Source organism: Lacerta agilis, chromosome Z (genome assembly GCF_009819535.1).
Source record: "Lacerta agilis isolate rLacAgi1 chromosome Z, rLacAgi1.pri, whole genome shotgun sequence".
NCBI lineage: Eukaryota > Metazoa > Chordata > Lepidosauria > Squamata > Lacertidae > Lacerta > Lacerta agilis.
In genome coordinates this window covers 9014862-9031616 of record NC_046331.1, presented here as the reverse complement: position 1 = coordinate 9031616, position 16755 = coordinate 9014862, and the positions used below count along the sequence as shown (strand labels likewise).

At 44.3% G+C, this 16755-nt stretch overlaps 1 protein-coding gene across 1 annotated transcript; it reads left to right on the top strand.

Moving 5' to 3' along the window:
- Positions 1-3396: 3396 nt before the first annotated feature.
- On the top strand, positions 3397-14243 carry LOC117040404 (erythrocyte band 7 integral membrane protein-like). Its single transcript, XM_033138163.1, has 6 exons — positions 3397-3543; positions 5866-5938; positions 6755-6837; positions 8793-8996; positions 10689-10769; positions 13814-14243. Exons 1-6 carry the CDS (start codon positions 3412-3414, stop codon positions 13994-13996), a joined length of 756 nt encoding a protein of 251 aa, XP_032994054.1. The 5' UTR covers positions 3397-3411; the 3' UTR covers positions 13997-14243.
- Positions 14244-16755: the final 2512 nt, after the last annotated feature.

Genomic DNA, 16755 nt, shown 5'->3' with positions numbered 1-16755 from the left:
TATCCCCACGCTACAACACCCATAGCCACAGCCTTCAATTCCTACAGAAATCAGGCATGGCTCTGACTACCTGATTCCCAGCCTGCAGCTTGCTTCTACCTTCCAGCTCCCATCACTCAACTGTCAACTCTGGCCTTTGTCTTTCTAACTACCAGCCAGTTGAGGGAGGTTGGCCCACCCATTTGTTTTCTGGCACAGAGCCACTTCCTTTGTTACCTTAAGGGCACATAATTAGGCCATTACCTCACCAGGAAGCTAGACTGGCTATTCCAGGTATTTGAAACCTTGCTTAGATTTCAACACTTGCTGGATCCAGGGATTAGAAAAGTCTTGGGCATACAGCCAGTGGTTGCAGGGCTGTTTTGTGCTCTAGGGAAAGGCTAACTACTTGCATGCATGCACCACTGTTGCATTGGGCAAAATGCCCCTTTTCTGAGCTATGCCAATAAAACTCAAGAGACTAGAGGAGCTAGGAGTCCATTTTGTTTTCTTTATTGCAAAGCAATAAGGGTTACAGTCGAATCATTTCGCAAATCTGCAACCCCGCCCAAAGGTCTGGGCAGGGGTATTTATAACATTTCAGACAAAGGATTTCAGTTTAACCAATCATATTTCATTACTTCATTTCAGTTCAGTACGCATATACATTACCTAATCTAATACGCATGCACAATAAGCCTTGTTAACTAAACCTTGATTCTCAGAGATTGTTACATTCTGTTAGTGTGCCAATGCATGGGAACCAGTGTTACGTGTGGCCATTTTCATGTATCAACTTATGTTCCAGCTTATGAATGGCATCTTTGTGTGATTGACGTATTCGCTGTACTATTTTCCCTGTAGGGAAGGTCTCTGCCAAATCATCTGTTCCTTAAAGCACCAGGTTACCTTAATTCTCTATTAGCATATTAAATGATTTATTGGGGTTCACATTATCATAGTCATTGTGGCCACTGCTACAGCACCACCAACTTTCTAACTTCAGTTTAAAAAAAAAGATGTTTGATAGAAAAAAAAGAAAAGCACAAAATTTGAAACTACTGAATTTATTTAAAATTGCAAGGCTAAGTAATCTGTATAAAACTGTGCCCTTCAAACGTCAGTCGGTACTGCACCCTTCCCAGGCCTGCACTCTAGGCAGCTGTCTGGTGGACCTAATGATACCACGGGCCACGGGCCTGGTAAATGGATGTATATCAGACTGCTTTCCTTTAATAATTCCGTGTGCGCGCAGAATGAAGCAGCCGAGGCCTCAGAGCCTGCTCACTAGGACCTGGGCGAGTAACAGACGGATCGAGCGTTGCTGGAGCAACCGCTGCCGCCCCGTCCTCGAATCGAGCCGGGCTGTGCAGGAATCCTGTTGGGTCGGTTAGTGCGTGCGGAGCTGGTCAAGTCGGTAGCCCTCATGACAGAGGGAGAGAAGGATGTATCCGATAAGACGGAAGTCGCCGATGCTCCTTCACGTGAGCGACGTGGGTGTTGCAGTTTGGGGCAGGCGGGCGGGCTTGCGTGCGTGCGTAAAGATCTGGGGAAGTGGGCGAGCAGTCTGCTTTCTCTTCCGTGAAAAACTCTTCTTGCTTAGAAACCCAGGCAGGGCTAGAAACTCCCGCTCTCCCTCAACGCACACTAATAAAGCCTAGCGTACCTCTGAGCCTTGCCGTGCTTCATCGCGACCAAAAGGGGCCTCGCCGTTAAGGAGAGAAAGGAACTTTGTCCTGAAGAGTGGGCTTCTTCTTGGGGTTTTCTGCCTTGCCCAAGCGAGAGGAACCAACGTCCTCACTGTTCTTCCAGTTCCTGTTTACTTGCAGCGCCGCGTGTTAACTTTAAAACCAGGTTACCCTTTAGTGACCTGGTCTCAGGAGCACTTAATCATATTTTGAAGGGAGCTCTGTCTTATTTATTTTTGTCTGCGGGATACTCAATGATAATTGTTGAAACACAAGTTTAAGAGTGCAAGGGGGCGTGTGTGTGTGTGGTTCTATGGGGAGCTATGGCTGAGGCTTGGGACCTGCTCTGACTCCAGGGTGAAACAGAGGGGAGAATAAGGGTTTCTGAAGATGTGCAAAGTGTCCCCCTAATCACTGAGTTACTGCAGCCCTCAGGAAGGGAATTTATTTTGCTGTCCTTCAGGGAATGGCAGCAGCCTGAAGAACAGCCTACAGAAGAAGGCTTTTCATAATAGTTTGAGACTGCTTGTTTGAATGCTGTAAAGAGTGGAGTTTATAGGTTAGGGATAGCAGCTGCTTTTAGGAAGTGAAATACCACCCCGCAGTGCTGGCAGATTCTGGATTTGCTGGTAATAGCTTACTTTGAGCAACTAGCTTACTGGATGAAGGAGTGCTCTGAGTACAGCAAAATTTCAGCGGCAATAAATTACTGTAATTTGACTGGTAGATTTGCTGGGTGTTGTTGGTTTCACTATACATCTAAAACAGTACCGTACCACTTTAAACAGTGGGCCTCCTCCCCCAAATTCTAGGAAGTGAAGTCTTTTTAGGGTGCTGAGACTTGTCAGGAGGACCCTTTCCCCCTTCCAGAGCTACAATTGTCTGAGTGGTTTAGCAATAAATCTTTCCAGAGAACTTTTGAAATCAGTACAGTTTTTAAATCAAGGGTTAAAACCATCGTGGCTTTGAAAGGCTCAGCCCACCATCTTGATTCAAAGTGGCATCCAATGGTGCCCAAACATAGACAAAAACCTGCTCCGTGAACCAGGTGTCTGTTGTCTTTGTCCATGGAGTTTTCTTGGCAGGGATACTGGAGTTTTCTTGGGATACTGGAGTTTTCTTGGCAGGGATACTGGAGTGGCTTGCCAGTTCCTTCTCTAGGTGGATCACATTTAGTCTAAACTCTCCGCTATGACCTGTCCATCTTGGGTGGCCCTGCATGGCATAGCTCATAGCTTCCCTGAGTTATTCAAGCCCCTTCGCCACGACAAGGCAGTGATCCATGAAGGAGTGTTGAAGTTGAAGTTGAGGCTCCAGTACTTTGGCCACCTCATGAGAAGAGAAGACTCCCTGGAAAAGACCCTGATGTTGGGAAAGATGGAGGGCACAAGGAGAAGGGGACGGCAGAGGACGAGATGGTTGGACAGTGTTCTCGAAGCAACTGGCATGAGTTTGGCCAAACTGTGGGAGGCAGTGGAGGATAGGGGTGCCTGGCGTGCTCTGGCCCATGGGGTCACGAAGAGTCGGACACGACTGAACGACTGAACAACAACAACAACAAAGCACAAATGCACAACAAACAGGCAGCCTCATAAACATATATTGCATTAAGTAAATGTATATAAAACACACACGTGCAATTAATTTATGGGGATCACAGAATTTCCCTCCCTGCCAGGTATGGAAGAGAGAGAGAGAGAGAGAGAATGAAAGAGAAAAATAATAGAATTGTATTTACTTCCAAATGTATGTGTCCTTTTCAGCCCCTCCAGAGAAGCCTGACCAAGACCTCCGTGCAGTCGAGTGGCTCCTAGTTATCCTTTCATTCATCTTCGCTCTCTTGACTTTTCCCTTATCCATCTGGCTGTGCGTAGAGGTAAGAATGTTCCTGGTAAATAACATTCCCCAAAAGGAGAATAGATGCATTACTTACTTAAACTGAATGCTCACACACTGCTGAGCACTCAGATTTTCTTCTTTTTTTCTGAGCACTCAGATTGAAGCATTTTTAAAAAGTGACTCACTTCGGGCACCTTCAGCCTGTCAGTATTTTGTGGAAGAGATCCAAGCTCATATAGTGAAAATATATGTGCCCGTCTGGTGTTTTATCATAGTTGTATTCTGCAACTTGCCCTAGACACAAAGGATGCACATCCCATTTCACCCCATTGGGTGCACTGCCTGCCGCCCCCTGGCCAGGTCACCCACCTTCACTGAAACTTCCACTGCTCTGCCTCTGCTGCTGCTGGAGATCTCTCATGTTTTCATGAGATCTTGCCAGAAATTAGTGCCCGATTCCGGCGGCAGAGGTGGCAGGGCAGGGTGTTTGCGGTGGATTTATTCTGCTTAGTTGTCTGTTTTTATCTATAAGTCACATTGAGTCCTGTCAATGAGAAGGATGGGGTAAAAATAAAGTAATAAATGAAAAGTTGTTTGCAATGCCTCCCTGGTGTAGCTGCATTATTGTTGTCTTGAGGGGCTGCAGTGCAGCAAAAGTGGGGTTATTTATTTATAGGAATTTATTGCATTGATACACCCATCTTCCCCAACCCTCCAAGGAGCTCAAGGTAGCATACATGGTTCTCCCATTGTTTAATCCCCACCAGAACCCTGCAAGGTAGGTTAGGCTGAGAGGCAGTGACTGACCCAAGGTCACCCACTGAGCTTCATGGTCAAATGAGGATTTGAACCCTAGTTTTCAGCAGGAATTTAACAAAACATGGTACTGATTAGTAATGAAGCGCTGTCCCACCAGCCCACTACAAATAGTGTTTCCACAATATTAAAAGCAGGGTTGCATCTAGCCACCCTGAGCAACTCACAATGAGCACAAATCTTTATTTATCTATTTATTTATTTATTTATTCATTCATTCATTAAATTTATATGTCACTCTTCCTTCCGAGGAGCCCGGGGGGGGGCAAACAACAAGTGAGAAAACAAAGCAAAAATCTTGAAAACTAAAGGCAATTCTAATGTAGTACAGATGCAGACCAGGGACTCGGCTATTACAGCTGCAAATAAAAAGTTTTTAAGTGTGTTGTAAAGTGCATTATAATGGATGCGGGTGGCGCTGTGGGTTAAACAACAGAGCCTAGGGCTTGCTGATCAGAAGGTCGGCGGTTCAAATCCCCACGACAGGGTGAGCTCCCGTTGCTCGGTCCCAGCTCCTGCCCACCTAGCAGTTCGAAAGCACATCAAAGTGCAAGTAGATAAATAGGTACCGCTCTGGCGGGAAGGTAAACAGCGTTTCCGTGCGCTGCTCTGGTTCGCCAAAAGCAGCTTTGTCATGCTGGCCACATGACCCTCGGCTAGTAACGCGAGATGAGCGCCTCAACCCCAGAGTCGGACACGACTGGACCTAATGGTCAGGGGTCCATTTAACTTTTAAGTGCATTATGCAAATGTGATACTAGACGGCAATGGTGAGCTAGGGCAAATTCAATATATTTTCCAAAGCATTTTTTAAAAAGCATTTTCACAGCATTTTTTACATGTGTCTAGATATCAAATTAGGAAGATCTGAAATTAAAAGGCTTTTTGAAAGAAGGACTTCTGTAGGTGCCAAAAAGACACAGAGACAGCACCTGTCAAATATTCAACGGGAGGGCGTTTCAAACGGCAGGTGCCACAACACCAAAGGCCCATTTCCGATATTGTGCAGAATTGACCTTCTGATGAGGTGGCAGCTCCAAGAAGCCCTCACCTGCAGAGCTCAGTCATCAACTGAATATATAAGGAGTGGGGCAATATTTCATGTATCCTGGCCCCAAGCTTATATAGGGCTTTATACAGCAAAACCAGCGCCCTGAACACAGCCCACTAGCTAATTGGTAGCCAGTGCAATCCTTTCAACAGTGGGGTAGTGTGTTGCCAATATCCTGTCCCAGTGAGCAGTGGAGCCACTGTGTTTTGCACCAACTGCAGCTTCTGGACCAACCTCAAGGACAGCCTCACTGAATTCACAATACAAAAGGACATCTGGAGGACCCCCAGAATGCCTGTATTGCTGAAACATTCTGTTTGTTTGTTTGTTTGTTTCATTTATATACCACCTTTATCTTCCAAGGACCTCTATATGGTGCACGTGGTTCTCCTCCTCCCCCCTTCGTAAAAGGTGCAAAAAGCCCCACAAAAATAGGCTGAAATGTACAAGATGGAAATCAACCTGTGACTCCCCACCTCTTTCCTATAACAGGTTGTCTATGAATACGAGCAAGCTATCGTTGTAAGACTGGGGCGCATACAAAAAGGAAGTGCAAAAGGGCCAGGTGAGGGTTTCATATTATAGTTCCAACACATGTGACAGAATGTTTATGCTGATCAATTTCATGGGAATGCCCTGAAGGCTTGTTGCGATTGTTCATTCTTCCCCCTGACTGCGGTTAGGTCGCAGCCACATCATATATTCAGATCGCTGCTTTAAGAATCATGGCTTCCCCCAGAGAATCCTGGGAACTGTAGTATGTTACAAATCTCCTAGCAGCTTTCAGCATCCTTAACAAACTACAGTTCCCAGGATTATTGGTGGGTGGTTGGAGCCATGATCCTTACAGTGGCAAGAGAGTGTCCCTAAGTGTATGGTGTGGATGTGACCATGAATCTGCCAAAACAGCTTTGGGCTGGTAATTCTTGGACAAGAGTCACTCATTTGGCCTCAAATCAACAGGGCTACCTACTCGAGCCTGCGCCCAGTGGTGAATGGTGCCCATTAGGAACAGTAGGATGGAAGATAGAGAAATCAACAGCAGGTGTCGCCAGAGCCAGTGTTGTTTAAACTCTTGGTGGAACAAAAGGAATGTGAATGCTCAATAAACAAGTGGGAGTGCCCCAATTTTTAAATGAAAATGAATTGAAGGCAGTGGAGGCTGGTCTATTTGAGCAAGTGGAGCTGTGCCACACCAACTTCAGTCTGCCTGCCATCTTGTTTATAGCCTCTCCAGAGGGTGGTAGCCCCAACCTCCGCTGGCATGCAACCCCCTGAAAGTTGCCCACAAGGGAACGTGGCCCTCGGGCTGAAAAGGGTTTCCTTACTGCTCTGATAGGACCTCTTGTGAGCTGAACGGTTGTCATTTCTATTCCTGCAGGCATCCATTTCCTTTTGCCTTGCACAGACACCCTTATCAGAGTGGACATGAGGACAAAGTCATTTACTATACCATTCCAGGAAGTAAGTACTCCGCTTCCCAGGCTTTCCCCCTTCTTCTCCCGAGGGGAGCTGGAGTCCACAGTTTCCTCACCCCCTGCTTTAACTGGGCTTTAACTGGACAAAAATCATGGGAGAAATGGGATACATTGAACTATTTGATAGTGAGGGTTAAAGAGGATCTTCATGTGAACTAGTTCAACCTGCTGGATATACTGTACTTTTCCGTGTATAACACTCCCCCATGCATAAGACGCCCCCTATTTTGGGGGACTACAAATGCGGGGAGATTGCACAGAGTTGTTGAGCTTTTTAAAGGGTGTGTGTGTGTGTGTGTTTTGCTGAAAATCATTCACCCGCTTGGCCGACACTAACACTCATGCGTGTCGCAACAGCCTCCTAATCATAGAATCATAGAGTTGGAAGAGACCACAAGGGCCATCCGGTCCAACCCCCTGCCAAGCAGGAAACACCATCAAAGCATTCCTGACAGATGGCTGTCAAGCCTCTGCTTAAAGACCTCCAAAGAAGGAGACTCCACCACACTCCTTGGCAGCAAATTCCACTCTCGAATAGCTCTTACTGTCAGGAAGTTCTTCCTAATGTTTAGGTGGAATCTTCTTTCTTGTAGTTTGAATCCATTGCTCCGTGTCCGCTTCTCTGTCTGTCCCCTCACCAGCAGAAGCAGCGTATTGTCCGCCGAAATGCCGCAGCAACACCAACTCTTGCTGCAGAGACCACTAGCATGCTGCATACCATCTCTGGCTTGCGGCATCAACCAATCCAACATCACCCCTAGGCACTACCCATGTACTGTATAGTACGACCCCCTATTTCAAACATAATTTTTCAGTAAAAACAACAACCCATAGTCTTATACACAGAAAAGTACTGTACAACTGCCACTTGACAGCCCCAACCAATGTTTTCTGGTGGGTTTGAAAGAGTCAGGATAGAATTCTTCACACAGCACATAGCGAGACTATGGAATTCACTCCCCCAAGAGGCAGTAACAGCCATCAACTTGGATGGCTTTGAAAGATGATTAGACACCATCATGGAGGATAAGGCAGTATATGTCTTTGCATACCAGTTCCTGCGAATCACAAGTAGTGAAGAGAGTTGCTTTTGTGTTCAGATCCTGCAGCCTGATCCTGAGGCCCTTCTTCAGGAGGTCTGGAACATCATTACATATTTTTAGGCACTGGAGAAAAGCATTTCTTCTCCACAAAGCCATTGGCTTCTAATTCTTTGTGGCCTCTTTGAGTGGGTGGAATGTTTTAATGGTGCCTTTTAAAAATGTGGTTGTCTTTTAGATTTTTCTTTGTTCTGTTTTATGCTGGTCTTAGTGTATGTGTTGTTGTGAGTTTCTTTGAGTTACATTTGTTTTAAAAAAGTGACTAATAAGTTTAATTAATAATAATAACAATTATTTTGGGTAGAGGGTACTAGATTATATCAATATTACTTCTTTGAGGGGGAAGCTAGCGTTGTTAGAATATAATATTATTTACTACGTGGAATTTTATTAATTGTATACATGGAATTTGACAACTAGTTATTGTAAATGGATTCTCCGTGCCCTCGCTGTGGCTTAAAGACTGATATTGATCCACTGGAAAGATGAATCTATGGCTCCCTTTAATCAATGGATACAAAACATGACAACTCTTGCAACATGTGAATGGATGTATGAATAAATATATTTGGAAAGCATTTATTTAAAAAGGTTATAAATAGATCTATATGTATTAGAATAATATTTTCATTGATATACCTTTGTATTAGACAAGTATGTATATAATTGTACTGGGGGATTTTGTATTTTTAATGCATTTTTATTTCCTTTTTCGCTATATCTTGCTTACCCAAAATATTTTCAGCTAAAAATACCCAAAACACTTTACATCTCTTTATCATTCTTATATGTTGAAGGTTTTTTTCCATTTTTCCTTACCTCACTGCTGCTTCTCCCCTAGATTTTTACCAAAGATCCAATGACTGTGGATGCAGATGCTGTGATTTATTTCCGAGTGCAGAGTCCCCTCCTTGCTGTCACAAATACCACTGAAGCAGTCATGGCCACTCAGCTCTTGGCTGAAACCACTTTCAAGAATGTTTTGGGGACTAAGAACTTATCTGAAATCCTCTCCAACCGGGAACAAATTGCAGATACTATAAAGGTATGGCTAAGCTGCAGTTGCCAGCCTGGTGCCCGCTAAGGCCTTCATCGGAGCACCCCACCCCCCGCAAGGCAGGTGCCTCTGAGCTTTTCATTTAAAAAAAATATCTAGCCTTCTAGAAAGAAAGTTATGAAGGAAAATGTGCAGGCCCCCTTCTAAGGATTGCTTTGAACTGAACTAGCCTGGCAGCTCCTGCCTATCAGTGTTTCTAGCCAGTGATTGAAGTCAGAGCTGTGATTGATAAGTGAGTTGTTTGGACACCAGGCAAGAGAAATCCCTGGGGTCCGAAAGAGCTTCAGTTTTCCTCTCCCCTTTAGCACACTTTTCCTACTTCTGACTTATTTTCTAGAAGTCCTTGTAGTTTGCCCTTTGCCTAGCAAGCAGGATGCATTTTTCTTGTAGTGCATTCATCTGCAATCAGGTGTTCCCTAGAGGTTATTTCCCACAAATACTCCTACACAATAAGTGGAGGGGAATGTTAAAGACTCCGGTAACCAAACAGCAAATGCAAAATCTGAAAACTTTGCAAAGAGGCTTAAAGGATGTCTCTTGCTGTGCAGAGGCTGCTGTCCAGGTACTCGTTAAGAACCCACTATACAGTGTAGTAAGCTTACAGTGCTATTGTATACATGTCTCCTCAGAAGTAAGTCTCTTTGTGTTTTAAAATATTATTTTATTTTAAATATATTATTTTATTAACATGCAGGAAAACAAGGTACATTTTAGTATAAGCTATATAGAAAGGAAAACAAAATCTAGTTACAGCAATGTTAACTTTCTGGACAGGCATGTGATAAATACCTTCATTAAGGGATTTACTCAGGTAACTACATCAAATAAATATCTGAACAGATTTCTAAAATTTGCCCATTTTTTCCATTTCAGGGTGTGGGGTTAACAGAATTAAGAACTCTATAAAGGAGGTATGAACACATATAGAACTCAGATCACCCAAATCCACTAAAAGGGACTGCCCATGTCCCTGCACATTAATATATATTACAAAATCATACCCCCCCACACACACACTTTGGCCTATAAGAACTCATGATTTGAATGTCATTTTTTTCAAGTACCGGTAACACTTGAACAAAGCTTATACCATGGTTAGACTATGTCTGATCTTTACTGAGCAATTTGCTGTGGGGTTTGTTTGTTTTCAGCTGGGAGGTTATATGACCATGAGCTTTCATCCTGATTTGCTTGCATGGTGGAAACAAAATAGGAAATTCTTTCCAGTAGCACCTTAGAGACCAACTGAGTTTGTTCTTGGTATGAGCTTACGTGTGCATGCACACGTAAGCTCATACCAAGAACAAACTCAGTTGGTCTCTAAGGTGCTACTGGAAAGAATTTCCTATTTTGTTTCGACTATGGCAGACCAACACGGCTACCCACCTGTAACTGCTTGCATGGTGGTTATGTCTTCCCATTAGTCAGTCATTTATCTCACACATTTTAGTGCATTTAGACGCCACTTTCCTAACTGCAACATTACAGTTCTTAAAATAGATTTGTTGTGCCTTAATCCACTTTAATTGCATAAAAAACCAAAATATCTAGTGCGTGACTTAATTCCTGTTCATTTGTTCATTTGTTCTGCTGTGTCTCATGGCTCGTGTAATTGCTATACAGTATGTATAATGGCTGGTGGCTGACTACTGTATTCCCTCACTTTTTTTTTTTTAACAGACCACACTGAACAACACCACAGGTGACTGGGGCATAAAGGTGGAGCGTGTGGAGATCAATGATGTTAAAGCGAGAGTAAAGGTAGGAGACCCTGTATCTGCTGTGTGTCACTTTGAAGCTGCTTTTTGGAAAGCAACAAATAGATTGAATAATAGCATGTTAATAATAGCCTGTTAAGATGGTGGGACTGTCACTTGGAAAGTACTGCAGCTGCAAAAGAAAAACTAAGGCTGGGTACACACAGGGGCGTAGCAAGGTAAATTGGTATCCGAGGGCAAATTTTTTTTTGTCAACCCCCCCCCCCAGGCATGGGAAGGTCAGGTGGTACCCGGTGCGGAAAATTTCTTGTCAACCCCCCCATTGATCCCCCCCCCCCGCATAAAATGTTTTACGTTATTTCATATTTTCTTACAAAGGAATAATAACAAGTAATAATAATAAAAACTTTTATTTATATCCCACCCTCCCCGGCCGAAGTCGGGCTCAGGGTGGCTAACATCAGATACATAACATTGGTATAAAATCAAACAATAATTAAATTACCTCCTAAAAACATCTCAAAATCAAATTAAAGTCTAATTAGATGGCTTTCCACAGGGTTAGGGTTGGGAACAGTAAGTGCTCCACCACTGAACTGAAATTTCAGCCTTCACGACATAGGAAAACAGCCAAGTGAACAGCTATTTTGGTGGAGGAGGGTCAAGATATTAACTGATATGCATGAAATTTCATATATAGCTATATAATCCCTAGTATAGTAAGATAAGACCTTCGGAGCAGGCATTTTAAAAAAATGCAATAAACTTTTTTTTCCCCCCAAAAAATGTTCCTTGATAATTTGTCACCCCCTCCATTATGGAAACCGGGGCAGCCTGCCCCCCTCGCCCCCCCTTGCTACGCCCCTGGGTACACACAACATGGAGCACTTGCATTTTCCACATAGTCCACACACATTTACTAGGGCCCAGTTTCCTTGGAATGAAGGTTTAGAGGAGACTGTGGTATCTTAAGGATATTTACACATATATGCAACCTGAGCATAGGATGAAGGGGCTCACAGCATTAATACTGCAGCAGATCTTGGCACAGAGCAAGAGATGCTTGTGTGTCCTTCACCTTCTGGCTCTCTCACACTCCACCAACTCTGGCCTTTGTTCTTCTAACTACCAGCTACGTGAGAGGAGGGTGTGGGAAAGGTATTTGTTCTATAGCACAGAGCAACTTATTTGGACATGCTAAATTGTGGTACTTCACTAGCCAGCCAAAGCCATTACCTTGTCAAAGGAACTGGCCTGGCAAGCTTCTTTGGCAAGCTCAACAACTTTTGCATCCGGATTTTCACTTTCTGAAATATGGCAGCCCTCAAATAGAATCAATCTAGATTGAGAGCAGCAGCATGTTGACCATGAATGATTCTGGATTGAGAGAAACAACATTCTTGTGAAGGAAATGGCTTGGTTTGTATACAGCCAAAGGTTCAATGGCATGGGGGCTGTTCATCTGGGAACTTTAGCCTCTGTGTGGGCCACCCTGCTTTTGAGGATCAAGTTTCTCATAAATACTTCCTGAGCTGTACCAAGCCAGGTACTTAATTGGCTACATGCCAGGACTGTTATGTTCTACCTCCACTGTTGGATGGCAAAGTGGATTTATTGCACTACGCAACAGAATGCTTTCCATGAAGTTCCTCACCAGATATGAACTTGAACCCCAGCTTCAAAGTACTGACAGTGTGGATCTCCCCACCCCCACCCGATGTTGCAGCTCAAAATGGTTTCCTGATCAGCTTTCTAACTCTTGCTTTTATTGGTCAAAACCAGAAATGTTATTGGAAAACCCCTGGTCAACAGCTCATCACTCAATTTGCACTATCTGGTGTTGGGCCAGTGTAAGCATGACAGTGTTTGGTTTTTTTCTTTCCTTATTTCCTGCCACCAGTGTGTTTGTAGTCAACACCCTTGGAATCATAAGTTGCTTGTTCTGGGGTGAAAAAAATCCTGAGAAGGACCAGAAGATTTTATTTATTTATTTATTTATTTATTCATACATACATACATACATACATACATACATACATACCCCACCCATCTGGCTGGGTTTCCCCAGCCACTCATGTTCACATCAGTTTGCATTTAAAAAAAAACAAAAACCCTCATGAAAATTCATCAGCTATGGAGAGCAGGTTCATTATATACATTTTTGTAAGTAATTTTGCCTGACACGCACATTATTTGAAAAACAGCTTCCCCTAATAGAATGCAATTTTGTATGTTGTCTTCACCAAATGTATGCATTTTTAGGCACACAACTTGGCTGGATTGCGAAATTCAGAGAAATGTGAATGTCAAGAGATGAGTGCCATTTGATACTTTTATTGCTTTGGAAAGTGCAAGTTAAGTTGTTTCCTTTAAATGGAAACTGAATCGAATTCCTCCCCTATCCTAGTAGCATAGGGCCTCAAATGGCTTGCTGGCCTTGTGATTTTTATGATAGATAGATAGATTGATAACTTTATTGCCATTGTACATAGTACAACGAAATTGAATGCCAATCCACAGTTACAGCCACATATACGCATTTATACATTTACAGCCACACATACACATACATACCATCCATCACGACTCCCCAAAGATCATATCATTTGGTTACAGCATTTAAAATAGTTATAGCTCTTGGATAAAAACTATTTTTTAGTCTATTCATTCTTGATTTAATCGTTCTGTATCTCTTGCCCGAAGGCAACCGTGCAAACAGACTATATCCAGGATGAGATGAATCCTGTAGAATGTTGTTTGCTTTTTTGAGACAATGGGAGCTATATAGTTCATCCAAAGATGGGAGAGGATGACCGATAATCTTTCGGGCTGTGGTTATGACCTTCTGGAGCATTTTCCTATCGGTGGCTGTGCAACTGGCAAACCAAACACAGATACATTATGTAAGAATGCTCTCTATGCTGCCTCGATAGAAGGACACCAGCAGTCTCTCACTCAGATTGTCTTTAAAAGTCTTAGGAAATAAAGTCTCCTCTGGGCCTTCTTTACCAGAGCAATGGTATTAGCGCTCCAGGTCATACCCTGCTCGATAGTAACACCCAGAAACTTGAATTTTATCTCTTTCAGGTCACTGTGGGAGAGACTGTAAGGACCAGCCCAAAGACTGTGAAGGAATCTGCTGTTGTCATGATTGAATCCCCCAAGTCTCTCAAGTTTCGCTGCTTGCAGACAGAGACCACGACCTCTGAGAATGCCGGCGTTACCAATCAACAGGCCGTCATCAATCAACAGACTGTCATATTCCGCTAACAGTAGATACGCTGCAAGGCATTGTGGGAATGAAGTGCTAACTCAGGACACTGGTGCACAGGGAGATGCTTTTCACAGGAGGCTAGATTCCTTATAAGTGCATGAAGTGATTTTATTTATTTGCCTATTTTTAAACAGTTTTATGTTTTGTTTCATTGCCCCTCATCCCAAATATGAATAAAAGTAGAAATATGATGGACAATATATTCTCAATCTGCCATCCTTACACCCTTTATCTCATCCCCAACATAGCGATACTTAGGAAACTGCCTTATGCTGAATGACACCATCGATCCATGTAGCTCTGTACAGCCTGCACTGACTGGCAAAGACTCCCAAGGATTTTGTGTGCATGCACACTTCTTCAGATACAGTGGCATAGCAAGGGCAGGGTGCCCTTCCGTGTGGCAGCTGCTCATGCGGAAGGGCTGCCGGGCGGCGGCTTGTGAGTCGCATTCATGGGGGTGTTGGCTGGATGGCGGCTTGGGAGTCTGGGCGGACTGATTCCCAAGCCACCGCCCGGCCACCCCCCCCCCGCAAGTGCAACTCCCAAGCCGCCACATGGAAGGCTTAGGAGTCTGGGCGGACTGCACATGTCCGCAGCAGTCCACCTGGGCTGCGCTCCATAGTGCACGCGTCATGACATCATGATGCATACACTACGGAGCGAGGCCCCGCTCCCGGGGGGTGCCGCTTGGCTTGCCGCTGCTGGCAGCCAAGCGGCTGGCTATGCCTCTGTTCAGATACTACACGAAAGCTCATACCAATAACAAACTTAGTTGGTCTCTAAGATGCTACTGGAAGGAATTTTTTTATTTTGTTTCGACTGCGGCAGACCAACACGGCTACCTACCTGTAATTTTAACTGTGTGTGTATGTTGGGCGGCGGCGGGGGGGGGGGGAGTATTGTCCTGTTTGTTACATGACAGATGGCCAATCAACCTCTGCTTAAAACCCACCAAGGAAGGAGAGCCCACAACCTCTCAGAGTTAATTCCACTATCAAACAGCTCTTACTGTCAGAAAGTTCTTCCTGATGGTTAGTTGGAATTTCCTTCCTTGTAACTTGAATCTATTGGTTTGGGTCCTAGCGTCTGAAGCTGGAGAAAACAAGCTTGCTCCTTCCTACATGGGGCAGCCCTTTAGAAATTTGAAGATGACTAGCATACCTCCTCTCAGTCTCCTTTTTACCAGCCTAAACATACCCAGTTTCCTCAACTGTTCCACAAAAGTCTTGGATTTCCAGACCCTTGATCACCTTGGTCACTCTCCTCTGCACACATTACAACTTGTCAACATCCTTCTTAAATTCTGGTGCCCAGCACTGGACACGGTACTCTAGGTGTGGTCTGACCAAGGCAGAATAGAGAAGGACTATTACCTTCCTTGATCTGGACACCATAGTTCTCTTGATGCAGCCTGGCATAGCAGCTTCTTCTTCTTTCTTCTTCTTCTTCTTCTTCTTCTTCTTCTTCTTCTTCTTCTTCTTCTTCTTCTTCTTCTTCTTCTTCTTCTTCTTCTTCTTCTTCTGCATCATACTGTTGACTCATGTTAGGTTTGTGGTCTACTAAGACCCCTTTTCATATGTACTACTAGCAAGCCAGGTGTCCCCTATTTTATATTTGTGCATCTGGTTCTTCCTGCCTATGCGTAGAACCTCTCCAATCTGTTAAGGTTATACTGAATTCTGATTCTGTCTTTAGCGGCATTGGCTACCCCTCCCAGTTGGTGTCATCAGCAAGTGTGATGAGGGTGCTGGTAGTTGCTAGAAGACCCCTATTCACCCTCAGAGAGCTATACCTGCAATTCAGAGTGGTTTAGCAATCGATCCCTCTTCACAGGGAACTTTGGAAGTTGAAGCTCTGTGAGGGGAGTACTGGGTCTCCTAATAACTCTTAGCACTCTTGAGAAGCTACAGCTCCCACAATTCTTTGAGGGAAGCCGTAAGAAGAAGAAGAAGAGTTTGGATTTGATATCCCGCTTTTCACTACCCGAAGGAGTCTCAAAGCGGCTAACATTCTCCTTTCCCTTCCTCCCCCACAACAAACACTCTGTGAGGTGAGTGGGGCTGAAGGCTTCAGAGAAGTGTGACTAGCCCAAGGTCACCCAGCAGCTGCATGTGGAGGAGCGGAGACGCGAACCCGGTTCCCCAGATTACGAGTCTACCACTCTTAACCACTACACCACACTGGCTCTCTGTAACTGTTTAAGGTGGTATCACAGTGCTTAAAACACACAGACCTTGAGGGGGGCCGGACTATATTTTGGAAAAAAAATATGAACGTATTCCTATGCCCCACAAATGACTCAGAGATGCATTTTAAATAAAAGCATGCATTCTACTCATGTAAAAACATGCTGATTCCCGCGGGCTGGATTTAGAAGGCGATTGGGCTGCATCTGGCCCCTGGGCCTTATTTGGGGACCCCTGCTTTAAACCAATACTGTCTTTGTTTGGACTGTGCAGCACCAGCAACCCTGCCTGTGTTGGTGAGGATTTTGGCAAGAGGCTTATAACACTCTACCACAAGCAGTAGTGATGACCACCTACACAGAGGGCTTTAAAAGAGAATTAAGACAAATGGGTGGAAGATTCGGCTACATTCTGCCTCCACCGTTGGAATTAGTATGCCTCTGAATACTAGTTGCTGGAAACTGCAGGAGGGGAGAGTGACTGATGTGCTCAGTTATTGCTTGTAGGTTTCCCAGGGGGAATCTGGTTGACCACAGTGAGAACAGGACTTCTGGCTCGATCCAGCC